This window comes from Haemorhous mexicanus, chromosome 2 (assembly GCF_027477595.1).
Source record: "Haemorhous mexicanus isolate bHaeMex1 chromosome 2, bHaeMex1.pri, whole genome shotgun sequence".
In the NCBI taxonomy this organism is placed as follows: domain Eukaryota; kingdom Metazoa; phylum Chordata; class Aves; order Passeriformes; family Fringillidae; genus Haemorhous; species Haemorhous mexicanus.
The window spans coordinates 59,582,881-59,606,521 of record NC_082342.1 but is presented as its reverse complement, the minus strand read 5'-3'; the positions used below and the strand labels follow the sequence as shown (position 1 = coordinate 59,606,521).

Below are 23,641 nucleotides of genomic sequence, written 5' to 3'. Positions count from 1 at the left end.
GCACCATCAGAGACTTTCTGTCAAAATCACAGGAAGTTCTTTTTAATTAAAAATAGGAAGTGATTCCTGCTTGCTGGAATTTGTGTTCCAAATGTGATCATGTGAAGTGAGATTCTGCAGTGAGTATTGAATATTCTAATTTTTACTCCTTTTTTTGTCTTTTTCTAGGAGAAGCTCTGCCTACCACATCACATCCTAGAAGAAAAGGGCTTGGTAAAAGTGAGCATAACAGTTCAAGCATTGCTAGATGTAACCACAGTGAAACAAGCTTTATTCACATGAAACTGCTCTCTCTGCTGTTACCAGCTACACTGTGCCATGAACAAATCAAAAAGCTGCCCATTTTTTCAAACTGCATTGAAAACAACTCCAGTACTCCAAGAGTATTCTTATGATTTTAAGCCCATGTTTTCAGACTGTACGTATGTGTTGAACTACAAAGCAGAAACTGAACAGAAACATTTTCTAGAGGAAGTTGGCACTTCACTGCTTTTATATCTCACTTTGTACAGTACTTACTAAAACAACACCTCTCTGCCACTTAAAATCGTGTGGAGTACACAGCTGTCTTGCAGCAAGATACTTTGTATTACTTAACTAAGAATCACTGTAATCACCTGGGGGGAGGGAGAAGGGAGAGTAAATCAAACTGCTACCACCTTAGGTTTTCCTGCAGTTGCTTCAGGCTATTGCCTTTTAAAAATATCCAGACATTAAATATTTATATAAATATTATTTATTAGTGAGTTGTTATTCATCCTTTGGATGCAAAATGTAAATTAGGAAACTGTATTTTATTACTGCTTTTTTTGTGGTTAAACACTTTATTTTAATATAAATACTTAGTTATTTTTTATTCTACTTGGTGTGCAGTAGCTCTAGATCTCCGTAAATCGTATTTTCTAATATGTAAGATAAAAAGTAAACAAAATAGGTGCTTCTATTAAAAGAACAGCTAGCTGGAATGGCATTCTTTATTTCTTGAATCTGTGGAACCTTGGTAAAAAATTGTCTGCATTCCATTGAGTTTCCTACATTCCAGTAACACCTCTCCCCTCACTAGATAGACTAAATTGGCTGAAAGTGAGAGCACACCCATTTTATTTGTATATAGATGTTTAAAAAGAAAAGGAAATATGTAAACTTGAAAAATAAATGTGAAAAAATATTTTTGATTGCTTATTTTGCTATGCACAAGACATTTAACTTTTGCCACAACAAAATTATTTATGTGCATTAGGATCATGTGTCTTGAAATGTAATTTTGCACTGTAACTTGATTTCTTTTAAAGATTACAGCACTACAGAACAAATATTAAAAAATAGCACAAGAACGTTAACAAGATTAACAGGTAGCCAAAAAATTAACTTGTTTTCTTCAGTGATTCCTTCAAGAGGAGACAAAATGACTGAAATTGCCAAAGGCAGTCTCAAAGACCTGATCTTCCAGATCCAACCTGCCTGGGTGCTTCTCTTTAAAAGTATCCACAGAATTAAGCACAATGTTCTGTAGTGCACATTAGCAGCATCAGACCTCTACTTCCACGTCAGCAATAGGAAATAAAAGTTCTTCTCCTTCTTACCACTTTACATTTTTCAAAGAGGTTTTTAAAAGTATACTTTATTATTAAGACATCACGCATTTTAGATCAAAAAGTTCCAGCACAGTAATTCTTCTGCTATCTGGAACATCCCATTTTCATTCACACAAGAAGCCAGTGATGGGACTTGGGCAAGCAGGATAGGGCAGCAGCATGTGGTGAAAAGGAAAGCTGGCCGGGGACACACAAGCAGGGAGTTTGAAGTGTAGAGTGGCAAAAAAAAAGAGGCAAGAGGGTGTGAGGACTAGCTATTTAAGCAAGAGGATGCGGAGAGAGCCTGTTGTATGAAGGCTTTTGGGCAGAGTGATGCATACTTGTCACTGCCCCCTCTAAACCCACCCGTGTTGAGCAGCAGATCTGCTGAGCTTCAGACAGTGCTGAGCACAGAGCACACACTTCAACACCACCACTTGCTCCAGGGCTGGGAGGTAGTGACAGCAGCGTGTGAGGAGGAGGAAAGGGGACTCGCAGACAATGAGCCAGACAGTATGCATGAAATATCCAGTTACTTCAACCAAAGCAAAAACATTTATTTTATAGAGGGAACATAGACTTAAATTGTAATTTGATTGGCAGCTAGCATATTGTTTCCTATAAAATGTACTGTGCACTTTAAATGAAAATGTATTTTAATATTTTACAGAGCTGCACAAATATCTGTTTTGTCAAAAAGCACGAGCAATGTAAAGAAAATAAGTTTTCAAGTCAGAGTTTATCAAATTTTAGAAGCATTCAAGGATCAAGTATAAAAATAGGAATATTGATTTCTGCATCTTGAGGGTAAAAATGCAGGTTTCCTGAGTATTTTTTTACAATGTATATATGGCAACATGAAGCTTTGTAATTATTATTATTTTGACAAATCTTTTTTTTCATAATTAAAATTTTGTTTTTCTCCTCGTAGTGTCTTTCAGTATTTGCTTGAACTTAGCTGTAAATAAATAGCTCTAAGTATTTTGTAATACAGCTTTTTTTATGCAGTCTTAACCTGTATGGCTAAAAAGAGAATCTTCATGATCCTTTGTACAATATTTATATGTGCAATAAAACATGCATGGCAAATCTGTAATACCCTCTGCAGTGAACATAATGTATATAGAAAATCTTTACTGTAGTTACAATTAAACTATATTATTTGCAGAAACCCTTTAATGCCTATCCCTGTGCCTGGTGATTTCTTGTAAAAGACATGGTAGTTGGAGAGTGTAACACTGGAAGTTATGGGTTTGGGAATGGGGGAAGATGATGATGTGATGCAAATAAAGGCATTTTGCAGCTAAAGTAGACATAAGATCCAGCTGGTAGCTGTTGGATACCTGCAATGTTCTCCCTGCAGCTTTGCTGCTCCTGTTGTGAAGGGCTCCTGCCAGTCTGTCAGGGGCAGTGAATTATCTGCCCTCTGCTGCCAGGGCTGGGCTCAGGGAGATTGGAGGAGACCCTTCCTTCACTTTGCTCCTGCTCACATTGGTGTATGAGTTGTTCATTTTACTGCTAAGGCGGCCCTGTAGAGAGAAGTGTTTTCTCCTCCTGAAATGCAGAGATTGTTCTGCAGCCTTCTGCTTCAGCAAACAAAACATGAACATTCCTGGGTAATACTGAATCCAAGCAGCGAACACAGTAAACCTTTGGCCCTGGGGATAACCCAGTGTGCCAGCACTGTGCTCAGCTGCTGTGCTCTGCCCCTGGCTGCAGAAACAAGGAGCAGGTCACACCATCCAGCCTTCTCTTGCCCATGCAGGTTTCTGAAGTCATCCAAGTACAGAGTCTCCTAGATTCCAATTTCTCTAAATGGAGTGTCTATACCTTAGTGAACAGGTGACTCTATGTGCTGTACTTTTTCACATTTGATCGGGGATTTGGAAGCAGATTTGGAAGCAGAGGCTCCCTCTGCAATAATTTCCTTCTGGAGAGCTCTTGCAATGCACACAGTTGTATCTTCCCAGCCTTCAGAACTTAATCATAAATTATTAGATGCCAGACTGATATAAATCAATGCATAATTCAAGGCTGTCACCAGCACCAGCCTCCCTGTAACCTGGAATCTAGCTGGAGCCAGAGACACAGGAGAGCATTCAGCATTGCCTAAAAAGAAACCCATCCTACACTGGTGGTAGCATTTCCTCTGGCAAGAGTGAGTCAAGGCATGAGCAACAATTCAGGTCCAGCTGAGCCATGAGAAGGCTGAGTTTACAGGTGATTACTTGCAGCTTACTGGAACAATCTGTGTTCTTGTCCAAGGTAGCTGGCAGAATTATATCACCAAGAGCTATTTTAGATCTACAACTGTCATCTTTTGTAAAATAAGTATACTTGATTTCAGCAATGAGTTATTAGATCATCTAGACAGCAATTGCTTTTTTCAGATCTATTTAGCAGTTTCTTCTCAGTCCTGTCACATCTAAGATACACACTACAAGTCTTTCACACTCTTAAGAATCAAAGACAAGTGGAGAAAAAATCCTTTTTAGTACAGACTGCTTCCTTGACAGGTTTAAGAGGTTTTTCTATAAGCATCATTCAGGGAATACTCCAGATCATTTCCTTGGTAACACACAGGACAGTAAACAACTGTGCACAGCAGGCTTTTGTCTGCATTCTCCACCAGACCTTGTCCTTGGAAGGTATTTACACAGGCCAAGGAAAAACACACCTACCAGTTCAGATTAATTAAGGAGCTTGATTAGCTGTGCCACTAACAACTTCCCTATTAAAGGTTGAAGTAAACCCCAGTAATTAATTAGATGAATGGGCACACTGTTGTTAATCACAGTCTTTGCACAGTTGCACTAGAAGCTGTCTGCAGGGGCCACATCCACACCCATGCTCATGGTGTCACTCATCTGCTGGCTTACATTTGACCCAAAATGCAGCAGATGTAACTTCATGGCATCAAGAGTTTTCCAAGCATTCAAGAACATTCCCAATACTTACTCTTAAGCACACACATCAAATTAAGTGGGACTTTTATTTTTCTTAGAAGTACAATCAGAAGAGCTCCATTTTACAAACATTACTTCAGCAAATGATTTTTGTTTAGTTCACCACTATCTCTTGATTCGTATTGTCCAGGCAGCACTCACAGCTAAATGGTTCAAGCATTGAGGTATTTTGCATGGTGCTTGATGTGGTCATTAATAAATGAAGCAATGAAATAATAGCTGTGATCATAACCCTAGAAAAGAACAACAATAAAGAAATCAGCAGAGAACATACAGCTCATGATAAAGCAATCATGCTAAGCTACTTTAAAGGAAATGTAATGACTCTTCTGGTTTTATCCATCTCAAGAAATACCTGGAATATATATAAAAATGGCAAGGGATATGTAACAGGCTAAGAACAGATGAGCACTAGGAAGCTGAACAAACAGAAAGTCCCTGAACCTGCCCAGATCTGGGCCTGTAAGCTGGAGATGGGTAACAGCGAGGCTCAGCTGCAGAGTGAGAGGCAATCCGAGAGAACAGTTGCCCTCACACGCATTGTTCTTCTGGTAAAACAAAGGGGGGATAAGGAGAACACAGCCCAGGTCTGAGTTACTGCTCCATCACTGTGCTGAAATGTCACCCTCTGGTCCACAGCCCTTCATCAGCACTAACTCTATCTTTAGGTGCAAGGCTTACGATAAAGCAGAGAGGACAATCCTTCACTCTCCACAACTGAGCTCCTCACTGGGTCTGGGTGGAAGTTGCCAGTGGCTGACAAAGACTCCACTGCTCTCAGGACAGTCTTGTTCTGGGTCACTGCACTACAGGTAAGAGTGATGTAAAGACCTGAGTCTTTACGTGAATCTAGGATGTCAAGCAGTCCCACCCCTTCCCTAATTTACACAAACACATGCAAACTAAATCTCAACGTTTTATGGTAAACACGAAACCCACAGCACAGGTAAGGGATGCGGCAAAAGGCCACGTGTCACTTTGACTGTACAGTGACTGCAATACTCATTAAAAATGATTACTGCTGTGTCTCCACCCGAGCACCGGCAGCCCGAGTCCCCATGCAGGGATCAGCCTGTCCAAGCTGGAAGCACGACGGCACCTAGTGGTGAAGCGCGGCTGAATCAGGTGGGCGATGCACACCTTGATGGCCCATGTCACTTCTCACCCTCCTCCTCAAGTGGCCGGGGACAGGCCCACAGTGAGAGCATGCCTGCCCCCTTACAGACACCCTCTTCACTGCCTGCTGTACAGAACCAAAAATCAAACAGGAATCCGACAACCAAGGACTGCAGAAGCAACTTGCCTGCTGCAGTCTGAAGACTACTGGGATCTTCTGCTCAGTGCAGGCAGCGATGAAGTTATCAGGCAGCAACTGGCCTGCAGACAGGAACTGGTCATCTTTGCCTTGGTCAATCAAGATGTCGAGGCGAGCGCCCGAGTAGGACTTCACAAGCTGTGTAGCATCATAGGCCTGCAGAAATAAGAGAAATTACTTCAGTTACATATCTTCCACTGGTTTCAGTTTGTCGACTGCAGGAAAAGAATGGCACAGAGAGGGTCCTGGGCAGTGTTGCTCAGGACACCAAGCTGCACTTTGGAAGAAAAAAAAACCAGGAAAAATCCAGGCAACTGAAAAATAATACCCATTGCTTTAAAAATGGCAAATGTATGAGCTAGATAATTTCCAAGTTGGCAGTTTAACCAAACAGCACATTGAGCCCAGGGCTGACTTCCTACAGAATGGAAGAACAGCAGTATAGTCAGTACTAACTCACCCTTGTGCAGAAACTAGATCCTGCTGAAGAAACTTGGTATCTTGGTGTATTTATTCTGGCAGCTAAAAGTCAAAACACCAGTGTGGCACAACTAAGCTCATGGGCAGGCATTTAACCTGAAGGCTACCATGATCATTTGACCAAGAAAATTTGGTTTGACTGAGAAACAAATTAAACACTCTAAACATATATGTATCAGAATGTAATTATGATGGGAAATATGTTACCCATGGGGTCCTGTGCTTATTACATGCTCAAAATAAATAACTCCTTTAAAAAGACAGCAAAGTGTTTAAATGCTATGGAGAAGACCAATCACCAATGGGCAGCAAAATCCAAAGTCCTACACCAAGGCATCAGAGCCATCCTTCCAGGATGCCACCAGATCCAGAAATGGCACTACAATGGAAGTGGGAGCTTGGGCTCAGCCCAGCACTGTGGCCATGGTATCAAGTTATCCTGAGCCTATTGACATGGCAATTTTAAGCCAAAATAGAGAGATCAGAGGTTGTATATCTGTTTCAAAGGCAGATCCAGATCCTTTCAAAGGTGTGTTCCTGATGTTGATCTATTGGACTAGGTTTGCAGAAGTGCTCCAAAACAAACTAAGGGGATAGAAAACAGGTTTTTGGGCAGTTGTTTTGTTTTGTTTCACAACAAATCCATTACATTAAGTCTAAGCAAGTTTAACTGGTGGTTTCTAAGTACACAAACTACTCTATCGGAAAAGCAGAAAACACTCTCCAATCCTGTAAAGTTTTAATCAGACCTGGAAGTCTTCCTAAGACATACTTTAATCCAATTTACAAGAGACTGAACTGCAGCTTGTGCTTATTTACAAGGAAATCTGAGTACATGGTCACGACAATCCCTTCTAACTTAATTATAAAAATACAGTGCAATGTTTAAGTTGAGATTAAAAATACTGAAGGGCTGCCCAAATAATGCAGCAACCATGCAGACAAACATTTTTGTATCTTAGCCAGTCATATACAACTACTGATAACTCAAAATTAACGTCCTGGAGCTAAAATCTAACTTTGTCTAGTTTAATGCTGTTCTGCAGGATACCAATTTCCAAGTATCTGATGGGCTTCTCTTGGAGGCCTCCCACAGGCTGCCCTGAAAGATGTCGTGAGGCTCATCAGTCTGAACAGTTCGCAGCAGTCTCTCTCTTCAGGCTACTACAAAAATACACTGCTCATAATTGTTCTCAGCCCAGACTTTTAAATCTTCATAAAACTGAGAGGAATGCAGTTGATTTGATGAGAGGCCTGTATCTCATTACATTTTCATAAGCACCCTAAGGCAACAGCAAGTCACTCCTGCCAGAAACAAACAATGCTTTTCTGTGCTTAGGGGTGTAGTAGAAAAACAGTACCAGTTCATGGGCAATTCAGTTTTTTTCCAAGCTCCCGCTGTGATGTATTTACAGATCATTCATTCATCTGTCATTAAAGAACTGCAGCTGTGACACATACCTCCCATTTGCTTGCATCTGGTCCCAGATATCCACCAAGGGCTTTCTTCCCCCACTGACACTGAATTGGGTTGCAGATAGGAGCAAATGCTGACACAGACTGTTCAGAAAGACAGCAGCAAAAAAAACCAAAACCATGTAACAATGAACTGCAGCAAATGAAACTATTTATACATTTAATGCCCTCAAAGAACTCAATATTATGTTTTCTTCTGTCACATTTACAGAAATCTATATAGGCATTAGTATACCTCATATAAGCTATACTTCATCTTACTTTGTACTTCCCAGGATTCTTCAGAGCAAGAATAAGAGCTCCGTGACCTCCCATGGAATGCCCAAAAATAGACATTCGTTCAGGGTCAGTTGGAAAATTGGCATTTATTAGTTTAGGCAGCTGTAAAGGAAACAAAAGCATAATAAAAACGTTAAAGCAACTTGAGTATGTTTAAGAAAAAAAGCACGCAACTAACCAGCTTTTAATGCCACTGAAACCAAAGGCAAATCTTTGGTTCTAGCCTGACATTTGTGATCATGGCCTGAAAGCAACTTGAAAGGGAATGTGAAATCAAAAGGAAACAGTTCAGCTGATAATAAGTAACTCAAAGTATCTCTATAGAAATCTCCCATAACCTTGTAACACAAGATGTGGGAATTTCCTATGACTGAGGCACACCCTTTTATCTGACCCAGCAACACCAGGAGAACCCAACCACCCAGTTACCTCATCCTTTATGTAGGAATACATCCTGTAGTTTGTTTTCCAAGGATCTTCAGTGGCATCCACATAAAAACCAGCACCAGTGCCAAAATCCCAGCTTTCATCTTCTCCTTCAATATTGCAGCCACCTAGTGTGACAAATCTTTCCTTTACTACATGTTCAGAACTGGAGAACTGCCATACAAATCAGACTTGGGACACAAGTTTCTCAATCACATCTCTACCCCTTCAACTATAAAACAATTCAGATTTTAATTCATTAGTACAGTGTTTTCAAGTGCTATTTCAACACTTTCAAAATTACACTTACATAATACCTACAGATATACCCAATCTCTAAACAGTACCAATATCTCCATAAATAAATATAGCATATACATGTCTTCCAAATTACTTCTGTCAAGCTTTGTCCACTTTACTCAGGAACTTAATCAAAAGTTGGCACTTGTTAATTGGTGCTACCACCTTATTTCAGCCATAAGACCTGTGTGACAAACAGAAGAAAATTTCTTTTTCCCCAGAATGACATCACCATGTATCACCAAATGGTGTGTCCAAGCCAATTTATGTGCTTTAAATAATGCCTGCTACACATCCCTTTTTAAGATTCTCCAAAAGAATAATTCACTGTTCCTATCATTTCACAAGTCTACCTCTTCTGCAAATTCATTTCATTGCTCCCACCTATAATTTCCATGAAACTTAAATAAATTCTTCTTTGAATACCTGCAGGATTATATCCTCTTTTCCAAGGCTACACTTTCAAACTAAATTTGCAGATGTATTCTTGAAAGTCAGTACATCCCACCCAGTCCTCCCTTTGATTAGTCTGTGATTTACCAGCCTGGTCTGCAGAACCTAATGTAATATTTCAAGGTATATGTGATAGGAATGTTTTGGGGAAAGAGAGGCCATTGTTTCCTACCTATTATTTTACCATGGTCAGATTATACTGCAAACCCACATGTAACTCAACAGTCCCTCACAATTTGTGCAGAGATGGCTGCTACCCTCTCACAGTGTGAACTCAGGTTTGTACAAGGATCACAGTTGACTTTGCTCCACTGACATGCCCTTGAACACTGAGTGATTCTGTAACTTAACAGTACAGTGATCACGGGGACTGGGGTGCTTAAACATGTTGGATGTAAAAAATCTATCTTCAGTACCTCAGAGATGGACAAAAACTCAGAAAGTCCTGACAGGCAATGAAAGCATAATGCTCATTATGCTAAAAAAATTTTTTTCAGGAAGCCTTGGGAAAAAAAGAAATTTGAAAAGGAATCTGCATAATATTGCTCAGTATACCTGTCTGGAAAAACAAACCCCTTCAAAGTAGGAAAAGTAAAGTCTATCAAGGCCTGACTGAGGGTCTATAATGACAAGTATTTAATGATTTCATGCAGTCTTCTTCCCCATCCAGAACTTCTCCTGGCTCTTGGAAGGTAATTCTCATGCACTACATAATTAAAATGCATATGTAAGTATTTTCAATACCTCTCAGCTCATGATTACATTTGAATTGCTTTTCATGTGTTTCTCCAGACAGCTCAAACAGACTTAAGAACATCTGGGGTCTCTAAGCTAAAATTTACAGGAATCATATGAAGCTCATACCAAAACTTATTTAAATAGCAGAGCAATCCTTATCAGTTATTAGTTTAAAAGGCAAAAGAGAGCTGCCATGAGGACTTAAAAGAAATTGGACAAAGCAATGACCTATGCAAAGGCAGTTACACATTGATAGAGACAATTTACACAGATACTACCAAAACCAACTTCCAGCCCAACTACCCAACATGAATAAAGCAAAGGCTAGTTGCCCATCTCTAGCCTGCAGCAAATAGAAACAACAAAGTGTGAAGTAAATTCATTCACAAGTTTTGCTCTTCCGCCCCTCTTCTTCATTAGAGACATGTATTTACAATTCTTTGACCTGACACAACTTCAAAACCTAGATGTAAAAAATACTTTATGGAAAGAACATTGCTTCTTTTCCATAATGCCTGCAGTCAGATCTAATCCATTAAAGCTTGGGAAATATTAGAAGGCTGACACCTTTGTTTACAGCGCTCATGAGACTGTGGCAGAATCCAACAAATACAAAATAGTGAATACCCAGTATTTCCAGTAACTGCAGGTCCACCATTTTCATTTTTCCCATACCATAAGCTCAGCCTTATATAAATAATAGCACATAATGCAATAAAGCAACTCCTCAAAATACATTTATCAGTAGTCTGTTGTCGCTGCAGGGGAAAAGGGTTTCTAGTTTGCTTTTCAAGTATTGTAATCCTCTGAAGGCACATGTTTAATTTGCTTTAGAAGACCAAGTACAATTAAGAGCAAGCATTGCATCTTTGTGGCAACACACTTCTGCAGGTTTTATAAAGTCTCAGCAAGGCACACAAAATGTCAGCAAGAATTCCAATAAGACATATTTGTTGTTTCCCTTTTCTTCCCTCTCCTTGTCTGTGCTGAACTCTAGAGCCCCTTTGTTCTAGTTTTAGTGCCACAACAATAAATTCCAATGTCCCACCCTCACTACCCTGCTATTAAAAACACCTACAATGTAATCTAGTGAACAACGCAGGTGTGCAGGGTCAGCTTTGACTCAGGTGGGCAACACACACTTCAGTGCACTGCAGCACCCCATTCTGTGAGGACAGAGAGTGCACTTCAGTGTAATGACTGTCAGCACGTCTCTTGTGGAACTTACGTGGGCTCGTGTCTGGTGCCACCACAATAAGGCCGTGCTGGGCTGCTGCTTGTTGAAACCCGGCTTTCGTTATGAAATTCTGTTCTGTGCAGGTCAGCCCTAGGGAAAAAAAAATATCCTTGGTTACCCATTGCTCGTGGCATACTGGTTTCAAAATTCTTTTTGATAGAAAAGGTTTTAGTGCCTTCCAGCACTGTGCATTTAAACCCACTGACCCCAGGCATCTGCTGAGGCTGACACTGTTAACTTCTGACCCCTCATCCTCCAACTACATTTTGCTTTGTATGGTCATCTCAGCTGTTTGCTTTACAGAATCACACATGTGGTCTGACAAATTCTACATATTTTAGACTGGATAAAGGGCTCATAAGCACCCTGGCTCCAAAAGCCACAGCAATACATGCCTTTTCTACAGCAGCAGGTCCAAATAAAGTCCAGTTACAAATAAACTATATTTCACACCAATATTTCAATTTTGCTTCACTATGCAAATTGAGAGGAGTTAATGATTCTAGTTTTCTCTGAGGACAAGTTGCCAGTAACCTAATTTGACTGATATATTGCCCAAGACAATACAGTTTACATTTAATAAAATAAATGTGCTGCATATCTTAGAGCTCTTCAGACAATTTTAATGTTTCTAACTTCAAGTATAAACATTTTTACCCAGCCCACTGTCATGATACAAATCAGACCCACCAGCTACTTTGTGACAAGGAACACAAATCTCCACGCTAACAGTCCTGGTCTCCAACTTTCTAAACACAAGTCTCAATAAAGCAACTCCACAAATTACAGAACAGAGTTTCTGCTTTTTATTTTGAATAAAAGACAAAAGAATTTAATGTATTAATTTTTGATGAGACAGCTTCATTCCTGCTGCACAAGCCTTTTCAGCCCCTGGCCCTTTCTTCAGGTTTACTTCACACCAGACATGCTTATGCTAAGGCAGCTGACAGCACCTCTCTTTTCAAGTTCACCAGTTGCTTCCTGCAAAGCTGTACTTGGAACAAGGCAGAGTCCACAGGACAAATGTGCTGGCTTCCATGGGCTCTTTGCACATCCCTACTCTGTCAGCTGAAGCAGTTTTTAGAAACAAACAAAAGCAGGAGGTGTCCCAACATGAAGGCCATAGAGAAGAACCTTTATATATACACTTTGGAACTAAAGGGATGGACATTTTAGAACAAAAGGGTAGAAGACTTTGAGCATTTTAGAACACAATCTGGTAGGCTACCCCCAAGCTGCATTCTGATTTATCACAGCACACTCATACTAAGCGTGCCTTCCAGAAGATGAGTTTCTGTAGAATCCAAGAGCTGCCATTGCAGTACCTCTGTATTAAGTTTTCAGTAACTGTAGTGCAGTAGTTTAAAAATGCTTAAGATTTTATTTTTTAAGTTACTAAGACTCATGTTACTTACCCGAGAGCCAATACAGCACAGGACACTTCCCAGTTTCAGCTTTTGGAGGCAAGTAGATTCCAAATTTCATTTTGCATTTTAGCTCTGCACTGTATTAATAAAATATTCCTTGTTATCACCACAACTTAATTAACAAGATCACTACCATTAAAAAAGGAATCAGTGGACCAGTGCATTTCATTGAAAGGGAGATCTGGTCAGTGAATTGTAACAACTAAGTAAAAGGAAAGGAAAATCAATTTTTAAACTCAGCCTTAGACTCTAGATTTGGCAACAGCTAACTTTTCAACCTTGTTCTGAATATACTTAAAACAGAGACTTACAAATAAGCCACATTTTCACAGTGTTGCTAACCGAGAACAGGTTGAAAATCGAATTTTGAATCCCAGCAACATTCAGCTTGAGCTTTGGCTATCAAAAGCAATTTTTACTGAAGAACATATTCACATGAGTTGCACAACATAAAATGCACAGCATGTGCCAGCAAGGGAGGTTTTCTTCAATCTACTAAGTCTACCAAGTCTAAGACCAATTAGTTGCTCAATTAATGCTAAAGCCTAAAACTACCAATGAACTCTTATCTAAGCACAAGCGATGATTTTATTTTTATTTGGAAAAAAATTTTTTTAAAAGCTTGGGTTTTTTGTACACCTTCATTAAACAAGAATCTATTCACTGCTCACAGTACTTCTATTCACACTCTATAGAGAATCTATTCACACTCACAGTGTGAGTCACTGCTCACAGCACTTTCCCAGAGTGCAGAGAATTAAGAGACCCAGTAGCAAGTGGAACTTTGCAAACCCAGTGGTTCTCTGTGCTGCAAACAGGACAACCCAAAGTAAGGAAGCTCCATTTTCAAAGGTAAAAGTACTAGCTTCCCACCTCAGCTCTGCAGCACTAAGTATACTAGATTATGTTAAACATTAACACAGAAATTCAAGAGCACAGCCAAAGCAGCAGCAGACATTATTCCTGACTGAAATATGGATGTTAGTGAGAGCATGCTGTTTTCCTGCAGACTGAAAACACTGACAGCGATGGATTCACTGCCCCAAGCTAAACATTTTGGTTTGCTTTAGTGGCATTTACCTGTCATGTTCAAACACTTTCTGGAAACCTTCAAAGCATTTGTTGCTGGAAATCTGTTTCAGTGCCATGATTTAAACTGGGGAAGGAAAAAAAAGAAGGGAAAAAAAAAAAAAGTTAAATTTGAAAATAAAACAAACGTGGTCTTAGACTTTTTGAGAACAGAAGAGTTGAATACAACTTGTAGTATCTTTGCTTAATGTTACCATTTCTCAGAAGAATTTCCTGCACATGCTTTCTGATCTTTCACTAACTTCCTATTTCCCCACAAAAAAGGGACAGGGGAGGCTGAACTCTTGTGAGCAGAATGGGCAAAGCCTATCTGCTTTCCTACAGACCCATATCTCCAATGACCTTTTCCTCAGTAGGACAAGTACTACTGTGGCTTGCTCTTTGGCTACCAAACAAGCATTCCCATATGTTCTAGGAGCTCCCTGTGCCAGGCTGTTACCTCCACTATTACCATGCAGGAAAAAAAAAACCTGTCCCACCTTTCCTTCTCTTGTGTTTGACAGTATCCAGCCACTAACTACCACAATACCGAGCCTTATTCTCATCTTTGATGAAAGTTAATTACCACATGCTAACAGTCTGTGGGACAGCAGAAACAGAGGAGCAGAAGGCTTATTTCCACAGCAAACACTATGAAAAATAGAAGCAAAGAAGAGCCATGGGAGTTTTAGAACAGGTGGTAGTGCAAGTGTGCTAAGGAAATTCAGGAAGGCTGACACAAAAGTCGTCACTGTCAGCTTGCATGGGGCAGTAAGGCCAAGCAGGGAGCTGAAAGGTGAACAGACTGCAGGGTCACAGAATCACAGAATATTCCGAGTCAGAAGGGACGCCCAGGGACCATCACGTCCAGCTCCTGGTCCTGCACAGGACTATCCCCAAGTGTCACACCAGGTGCCTGAGAGCACTGTGGAAATGTTTCTTGAGCTCTGTCAGGCTGGTGCTGTGACCGCTTCCCTGGGGAGCTGTTCCAGTGCCCAGCCACCCTCTGGGTGAAGAACCTTTTCTTCATATCCACCCTGAACCTGCTCTGACACAACTTCAGGCCATTCCCTGGGGTCCTGTCACCGGCACACAAGAAAATCCTGAGGGGAACCCAGGTAACAAATACCGAAACGAAAGCGTCCCATCCCTCACACCTGCGCGCTCCTACGGGGCACCGGCCAAGAAGAACCACGCACCACGGAGAGCCCTCGGGGGCTCACCGCTGTCCCCTGCGGAGCTGGGGCCGAGGGCCGCCCGCCCAGCAGCGCCTCACCGCCACGGCACGGCAGCCGCCAAGGCCCGGGCCCGGCTCGGGACGCCCCTTTCCCCACAGCGCCACAGCGCTCCCTGTGCCTCCACTGCCGCCCTCCCGCCTCCGGCCAGGCCCGCACGGTCCAGGCGCTGCTGCCGCCGCCGTCGCCTCCCCGCCCTCCCGGCCCGTTCTCGCTGCCATTCCCGCTCCCTCTGCCATCCCCGCTGCCTTACCGCGGCAGAGCGGCGGGAAGGGGCGGCCCCTGTGTGGAGGCGGCTCCTCCTCCCGCCCGGGGCCGGCCCGCACCGCCCCCGCCCCCGCCCGCCATGGCGTGGCTGGGCCCGGCCTCCGCCGGGAGAGCCGGTTACGACACGTCAAAACATGTGTAAACATTTTCTGAAAAATGTTTGCTGTGAAAAATGCGTATTTTATGATTGGCTTTTCGCAAATATTACAATGAATATTATATGTGTTATGTTAGAAAGTTACGCTGTATTAATTTTCTTAAGTGGTGTGTTAAATATAGTTTTAGGTTATAACATAATGTTAAAATAGAAACTATGTATGTGAGATATTTTTTAAAGAAAGGAATGAGGTACTTGCACCAGATAGCAGCCACAGGACACCTAAATTTTTCAGAGAAAAAGAATTTATTGCTCCCTTATCAGAAGAAACGAACTTCTTCCTGCGTCGCTCGGCCCTGAAGACGCCGTCAGGATTAAGAGGAAGAAGTTGGCACTGACCAGACAGAATCCTTTGTTTGAATGCAATTTATGCTTCATGTTTGAGATGCATGAACATGTTACAGATTATTGCTTATAAGGGTTAATCCTCTGTTAACGTGTGTCCTTTTTTGGGGCTTATTTTGCCCAGAAAAAGGTACCCGGACCGTCCGTAACTCTTTGTTCTTATTGTCTCATATTGTCCTAAATCCTAATTGTCCAAATTTTTATTTTTATAACTATTTTATTACTATTAAACTTTTAAAATTCTAAAAATAAGTGATTGGCATTTTTCACAGTTGCTTTGTGATGTTTGATGTTTATATACTTTGAAGCCTAATCAAGAATGGAGATTTAATCCGTGAAACAGCAGCGAACAAGCTCTAATTGATGTCCAGGTGCTAGAAAGACAAATTGCTTGTCGGTAGAATTGCCTTGTTAAATTTTAGGGCTTGACATGTTTCAGTGGTCTGAGACCTAGGGAGAGGTTTGCAAACCTGGGGACAGGGATGTGCTGCTGATAGTGGGCACGAAGAGCACAGAATTCACGGGCCACAAGGACATTTGGCAGAACTCCTAGGACAGGGAAGAAAATAACAAAAAAAACTCATTAACTGTGCTGAAATCAGCTCTAATTGGGTAGAAGGTAATTCTGATGGGGAGATCATGACCATTGACTAGCAACCCACTGACTCAAGAAATGCATCAGAGAATCCATAATAGTGAACTATTCAAAGCAGCCTTTGTGTTCCTGTCATGGTCCCTTGACCATTTTAAGGGGGAAAAAAGGTTTGCTGAAGTGACTCAAGCTGGGACCACTGCATAATTCCATTGCAAATGTTTTACTTCCCTTCAGGATTTCAGAGTTCTTCATAGCAGGTACCACGAGATAAACTGCTGATTTTATAATAAATCCAAATTCTAGCGTAGGTATTTTACACCTTGCCTGCAAGATCACAAATTAATGATACTTGGCAGTGCTTCCATCTTACTCATAACCCAAATGATCCTACTTTGTGCTGGGCTTTTATAATTTATTTCTTTATTTATTAATTTGCAGCTAAACATGCCTATCAGTTGTCAAAATATGTCCTTAGCAAAGCTCCCTCCTGCTTTGTAGTCTTGTACCATATACTGCTTTGGCAGTAACTATTTTTGCCTATAACATTTTTCAGCCTTGACTTTTCCAGTTCCTTTTATATTTTTGAACCCTGTTTCTAGCAATGCACAGTACTGACAATTTTGTCCCCCCATTACTTTCTATTCTTCCCCAGCAGATCCATTTGGATCACAGCTGCTGGACCCCAGATCTGGGCCTTGCATCCTGTCTTCCAGAGCAGATTTCCTATCCTGCCTCTGTACTTGGATGTCATTGGTACAAATAGTCTGTCTCTGAGCTGTTCAAACCTCCTCATCTCAACTTTTTTTTTTTTTCAAGCTGTGTTTAAATTGCAATCAAATTAAATTATGTACTTAAGTACTCTTCAGATTGTTCCTTCTATCTCTATGTGTGCATTTTGTAGCTCCCTAAATGTCTCTCACAAGCAAGATAATGCCCAGTTAATTATTTGAACTGGACTGTAGCCAGTCTGTTTTCTCTCTTATATATCTAGATGTTATTACACACATCTCATTTTCCCTGGTATCTGCAATTGTTTTTATCTATTTATGTACTGTCAGTATGAAATCTGCCTATCTCAGGCAGTGATCCTGATCAGATTTTGATGTGTTTGTGCTCTTCCTGTCCAAGTCCATTAGATAACCTCTGCCCTATTTACTCCCATTTCAGAGTGAACATTCAGAAGGGTTCACCTGAGAGCCTGCTGATGAGTTTCCCTGGCCTCCCCACATCTCCATGTCAAGATGTGTGCATTGTTTTTATGTCTTTTCAGTCAAAAATGGCTGAACATAAATCCATAGGAAAATTTTTTGAGGGCTGTGTTTCAGCCCTTCAGAGAGCTGCTTTCATGGCACAGAGCTGACACACCAGGATAGTGTTAAGAACAGTGTAAGGCAGAGGCAGCCAAGCTGGTGCAGTCTCTTCTGTGCTATGGTATAAATCTTTGTAGTACCTTTGGTTATGGACATTTGGTTAACCTTAATTCCATTTCTGTATCCTTTCAGACAAAGTCTGCAGTTCTCACCTGTGAATTCAATTTGTTTGCATTCTGCCTATCATTTCAGATTCTCTAAAAAATACCAGATGTGAAGCAAGCTTCCTTTCCTTCATCATTAAAAGGCTCCTCATGGTACAGCAGGGCAACCAGTAGAAATGAGGATATGAAAATAAAAGAATGACAGATACTCACTTTGGAAAATCTTTTGGCTTATGTACTCTTGCTTTATTGTATTCCAATACAGCACATACAGTTCCAACATACTTTCTCTGTGTTCTCTCTACACAGACAGTGCTTTCTACCATCTTACCTCTCAGATCACTGATGATCTCATCCAGTGGTGAGATATGATTTCACATCATCCACCTAGAATTTCTCTTGGTATCAGTAAGAAAGTCTTTGCATTCTGTCAGAAAGGTTTTTGCCTTTTCACCATCTTTTTTTGTACTTGGGGAAACATTACATTAGCTTCAACACTCCCAAACACATTTTTTGTGAAGCTTCCAGCAAGAAACTTCCACATTGCAGCCAAGCAGCCTGTATGTCTTTAAGCTTATGGCACTAAATTTTTCCTTTCCCTTTTTTTTTTTTTTTTTTTTTTTTTGCAGTAAGTACAGTCTTTCCCTCAGCCATGCATCTGGCTACACACTTTTCTAGTGTTCTAATACTTTTTGAGGTAGTCTGAATTCAGAGTGGTGGTTACTAACTTCCTCCTGCCTGCTTTTCAGTAATTTTTTCTCAACTTTTTGTATGTGATCTCATCATCACTTTGGTTATTCAGAGCTCTGAATTCACACTTCACTGTTGACTTTGCCAAGAGATTATTTGTTTGCAGTTCTTTTCTGTAAAGAACTGCTCCAGTGTTCTTTATAGCAATTGTTTGTAATTAAGTCTTTTAGAATTCTAATATGATATTTATCTAAATTATCTTAAACTGTCTTATGCCATGCTATGTCACTTTCAAGAAACATATATGCTGGCAACAGTATCATCCCTCAGTATGCTTCACACTGGCTGTATTGACAGAACCTGTTTCAAGTCTTTAGCTTTTCAAGGGAGAAAATTTGCACAGGGAAAGGGAGGATTTTCTGTAAGACTGTATTGTTATTGATTATCTTTATTATTTCCCCTTCCTTCTGCATCCATCTATCTTTTACCTTTTATTCCTAGATGGAAGTTAGATCTGAGCTTCTTTTCTTTCTTTCCTATACATCCTCACTTTCTTTTTCTGTGTACATTGAGGGTTTTTTTCTGCTTTGTTCTAATTCTTGATTTCATTATTTCCTTTCTGTTCATTAGTGTGTCTTTTGAGTCCCTAGGTCTTTTGGGGACACAGCATTGTCCTTTGGTCTTGCTTGCACTGTAATCCCAGTTACATAGCTCCCCTGGCTCCTCCTTCACTTGGCTTTATCTTGGATTGGTGTACCTGCAGCACTGCACTGGGGGTCAGGAATGGCCTCAATAGCTCTGAGCTGCTATGAGGCTGAGCATGTTCATAAATCCTCTTTGCAGAGGGGCTGTGGAAAATATATACACAGAAGATTTGCAGTTGCAGCAGCAAGTAATTTGTGATAAGAAAATAGAAGAAGTAATTTTTTTTGAAAAATTCTTTGTCCCTGGAGCAGTTAAAGCACTTGCAACTTTTCCAAGGGAAAAAAAAAACACCCAATCATGCTTCTTTTATTGCAGTAATGTAAGAAATATTATTAATATTTTCTAATCACTTCAGCAGAAAAATGGAAAATTAAACATGTTGCAACTGATATTAAATCCAGTGAGGAATATGCTCCTGATAATTCTGACAGAAAGTATCTTCCTATTAATGTGTTACAATTAAAAATGAAGTCTTCTTTTTTAATAGTAAATTAATTGCACATATTTGTATTATGTCTTTTGTTTTCTGTTTCTTTCTATTACAGATTAATTTTGAACTTATGAAGAGTCTGTTTGTTTGAGAAATTTTTCCACATACAGTTTTAAATATCTCATGTATTTACTGAACCCTTGAGGCTGGTATTTTGAATTCAGATATTCAAGTAAACTTTGATGTATAGTTGCAGCTAAGGAAAGATATTTGCTGACAAGAATGTAATCGTGAAGATCTGCTTTTGCAAATGCCAAAGGACAAATTTAAATTCAATTTAAGCCAATAAATAATATAGTAGAACATTACAGCTTGTCTTATTGTGGAGAGCTGCAAGGAGAGGTGGAGGCATAAATGCCATTTGTTTATGCTTGTGGTTGTCATTCCAAGGGAAACAGTGCTTTTCATTAGGTCTTATGGAATGAGTTAAGATCAGCAACACCAGCTGGCATGCCTTGATCCCTACATGAGCCTTGAAGTAATGCATGTACAGTAGACTTCCTTTCTTGGCCTTGGTGGACAGTTCAGGCCACAGACTTGAAGTCATTTGTCAAAATGAGGGTCGAAGCAGCAGAAGAAGCTTTCATATCATAAATTCTTCTTGAGAGAATTATTTAGATCTGTCATCTATAATGAGGTAAGACAGAGAGTCATACAAAATTACAATAAAAGATTACTTTAAAGAGCATGGCTTTTAGAAAACCTGAGGGAAAGACAGTAATTTATTGCTGTCAAAGATGAGTATGGTAACATGCCTGCATGGCTTTTGGAACAACTGGCCTGATCCCCAGCAGAGAGAATATTTTTCAATAATATATATGATTCCTAGAGGAAGTACAGGCAATTAATAGGTCAGAAGATTCCAAACATCATTTAAGATGAAAAAGTAGAAGTAGATGCTTATATTGCCCAAAGACAATTGGCAGAAAACTTGATTGATCTGATTTTAAGAAAAGATAAGTCTTCTGAAAGTTAAAAAAAAAAAGAATAAACCTTGAAGGGAACAAGTTTTCAATCACTAATATAGGGATTATTTAGTTACTGTCTAAAAGTGTCTAAATTAGTGTCTAAAAGATCAAGAAAACTAAGGACAGGTCAGCCTTACCACCACTCTCAGGAAAGTACTGGGACAAATCCTCCTGGGAGCCATTTCCTGGTATACAGAGAAGAAGAACATGAATAGGAATAGCCAACATGGATTTACCACGAGCACAGCATACCTGACCAGTCTAATTACTTTTTGAAGAGAATTCTGCATCAACAGACAAAGCAGGAGCAGTGGAAGTTGTACGTTAGCAAGGGCTTGGAAAGAACTTCTAATAGTCTCCTTGTCTCCTTTAAAAAGATTGGAGAAATAAGGTGGGTGGAAAATTGGCTTCATTGCTGGGCTCAGGGAGTATTGATCAGCAGTCCAGAGTCCAGCTGCCAGAGTGACACCCCTCAGGATTGATACAATGGACAGGACTGTTTAGTGTCTTTATTAGTGACCTGGGTGGTGAGATGGAGGGCAGTCTGAGATATGTAGGCAAGAAAAAGCCAGTTTATACTTCTCCCTGCAGTAACAAAGATAAAGAGAGAAGGATACTAGATCTTTGGGAAAAGAAGAGACTTCAGTTCAGAAATATGTTCTGGAGTTCTGGAAAAAAGAATATGAGTTGCAGTAAGGAAGGGACTATTGATAATATAGGTCACTATTGATAATACAGCTTATTGAAAGAAAAGGAAAGAGCTTTTTGCTATTGACAGTGACCAGGTCCACAGTGCAAAGCACAGGAGAAAAACCTATTGAAGCAAACCTTCTCACTTGAAGGGTTCACTGTCTACAAGACAGGAAGGGGGAAAAATCATTTCTATGCTTCTCATGTGGAGAACAGAAATGTTGACTTCCAGAGTGCAGCCATGATGATTATGCTTCTGTGGAAACTTCAACTTTTATTTTATGCATTGTTATAGGGAGCAATTCCAAATATTTTGTTGGAGAAACTGTTGGACTAGTCTGCTTCTGAAGCCTGAGATTTTCTGCCTTTGTTTGACCCTGAATAGTTCCATCTTTCAAAAGAATTTCTGAAGTAGGTATCCTTCCTTGGATGAATTTTCAGGTCCTGTGTGCTGCTTTCCACACAATAAAACACTTTTTTTCCTCATGGGAATTATCAAAGGGGAATTTTAGGATAATCTGTCTTTCTTTGGGTCATTCAGGGTCTCACAACTGCTGTACTTCATCTTGGGAAGTGCCTTTATAAACTACTTTTGATCCATATTTTTGCTAGTTCTACAAACCTAAAGGAAGTAAACCTGACTCATTTCAAACACATAAATCTCAATTGCAATAACTTTGCATTGCTAGAATTTTTTTAATGGGTCAATAAGAACTGCAGATTTCCAGATGTGCTTTTGATATCTATTTTCACTAGCACTGGAAAGTAGAGGTTTATAGGAAGGGGACCTTCTTCCATGTCTTTTAAGTTCTGGGTTCTGTACCTGGCTTACTGAGTGGCTTCTTTTGCTGATTTCATCTCACGGTACCTCAGTTGCCCATCAGCAAATAAGTCCCCAGAAACAGTTGTCTCTTCCTGAAAACAGTTGTAAGAATAAATAAAAGTGGATGTAGTCTGACAGTGACTGCAGTAATCTGTTTAACTTGGTTCTTGCACCATTTTTATCCTTAGGTGTAGATCTGTAAGGTGAAGTCTCACTTAATATGTCACAGTGTGCTCCTCTTTCATCAGCCACTGGCTTCTTGGGCAGATTAGAAGAATCTGAATCAGAATCTTTTTACCTTCTTCCAGAAGGGAGAATGGGTTCCTTAGAAGACCCATTCAGCAAAGAAACTGTTTTCCTTCAAGGATCCCCAATGTGATTAGTCCCTTTACAGGAGGAAAAATATTTCCTATAGCTATCTTTAGGCTTAGACTTAGCCCCATAAGCCCCAAGAATTTTGTTTTGAAAAGCAAAGTTATGTGGCCACATTACATCTGCTGTTAGTTAGGAATGGAGATATTTTATAATTGTGGGATGTGAAAACTGGGATTTTCTTCAGTAGGCAATTCCGAAGGGTAATTCTTTCCACTTGCTTAAAATACTAATTTTAGGCTGCCTCTCTTTCTCTATTGCCTCTAGGAGCTGGCTCAACTGGCTTAGGCCTGGACATTTAACTAGGAGTCATCAGCAGTTCCCAGTCTAAATGACTCCATGAAAAAATCAATTTTTCAACTTGCACGCTTTCTTGCTTTTTCTGCAAAGAGACATGGATCACCCAAACATCTTTGTCAATTCAAATTATTCAGCAGCAGAGACTTTGCTAAACAAGCATGTTGTAAATTTGATTGGAAACTCAGCAACCATCGCTTTAACTACTGATTTGTTTGCTTCCTTTCTTGCAGTAGTTGTGTGGTTGCAGGAATACAATTTTTCCTGCTGGGTTCCTGAGAGCTGTGAAGAAGTGTTTAAGGATTCTGAGACTCTCCATCTCTTCTACTGCTACAGAACATTTACCATGTAAATGGTAAGAATAAAAGCAAACTCACAAAATGCTAATATTTGTATTGTCAGTGAATTGTGACCTAAGAACCTGCAAACAAACTCTTTGAGATTTTTTTAGTATCAATTGCAAAGGCACTACCAGAAATATTTATGGAAGAGCAGGTGTCCTGCCTTCATGGTGACAACTGATGATAATGACAAGAAACTGTCTTAACTTCTGGGGTTTTTAGAGCCTTTCATAAGAGACCATGTTGATGCATATGCAGTGCTGACTCCATTCAGCGAATACATCTGTAGGTGGAACTCAGTTCTTTTCCAAACTTCTTTGCTTTTCTGTCTTGAAGTGCCATATTGATAAAGTAAATGTATTATCTTTCAGTGATCAGTGCAAATTATGTAGAAACAGGTAAATTTGGCAGGGAGTTTTCCGGCCTCCAAGAACATAAAAATTTATGGCATGC

The 23,641-nt window shown here is 40.1% G+C and overlaps 2 protein-coding genes across 4 annotated transcripts in view; one reads left to right on the top strand and one right to left on the bottom strand.

Moving 5' to 3' along the window:
* LRCH1 (leucine rich repeats and calponin homology domain containing 1) overlaps nucleotides 1-2,745 on the top strand; it is a 113,577-nt gene extending 110,832 nt beyond the window's left edge. For all 3 annotated transcript variants that reach the window (XM_059839037.1, XM_059839035.1, XM_059839036.1), the window contains one exon: nucleotides 169-2,745. In XM_059839037.1, the coding sequence (XP_059695020.1) occupies nucleotides 169-282 (114 nt within the window). In that variant the 3' untranslated portion in view covers nucleotides 283-2,745. The remainder of the gene's footprint in view (nucleotides 1-168) is intronic.
* A 1,802-nt stretch (nucleotides 2,746-4,547) lies between these two features.
* Nucleotides 4,548-15,276, bottom strand: ESD (esterase D). Its single transcript, XM_059839038.1, has 9 exons — nucleotides 15,228-15,276; nucleotides 13,752-13,827; nucleotides 12,660-12,748; nucleotides 11,236-11,334; nucleotides 8,520-8,644; nucleotides 8,073-8,192; nucleotides 7,797-7,895; nucleotides 5,844-6,011; nucleotides 4,548-4,773 (listed from the first exon to the last, which is right to left on the bottom strand). The coding sequence occupies exons 2-9, from the start codon at nucleotides 13,817-13,819 to the stop codon at nucleotides 4,693-4,695; spliced, it is 849 nt and encodes a 282-aa protein (XP_059695021.1). The 5' UTR covers nucleotides 13,820-13,827; nucleotides 15,228-15,276; the 3' UTR covers nucleotides 4,548-4,692.
* Between the last annotated feature and the right edge of the window lie 8,365 nt (nucleotides 15,277-23,641).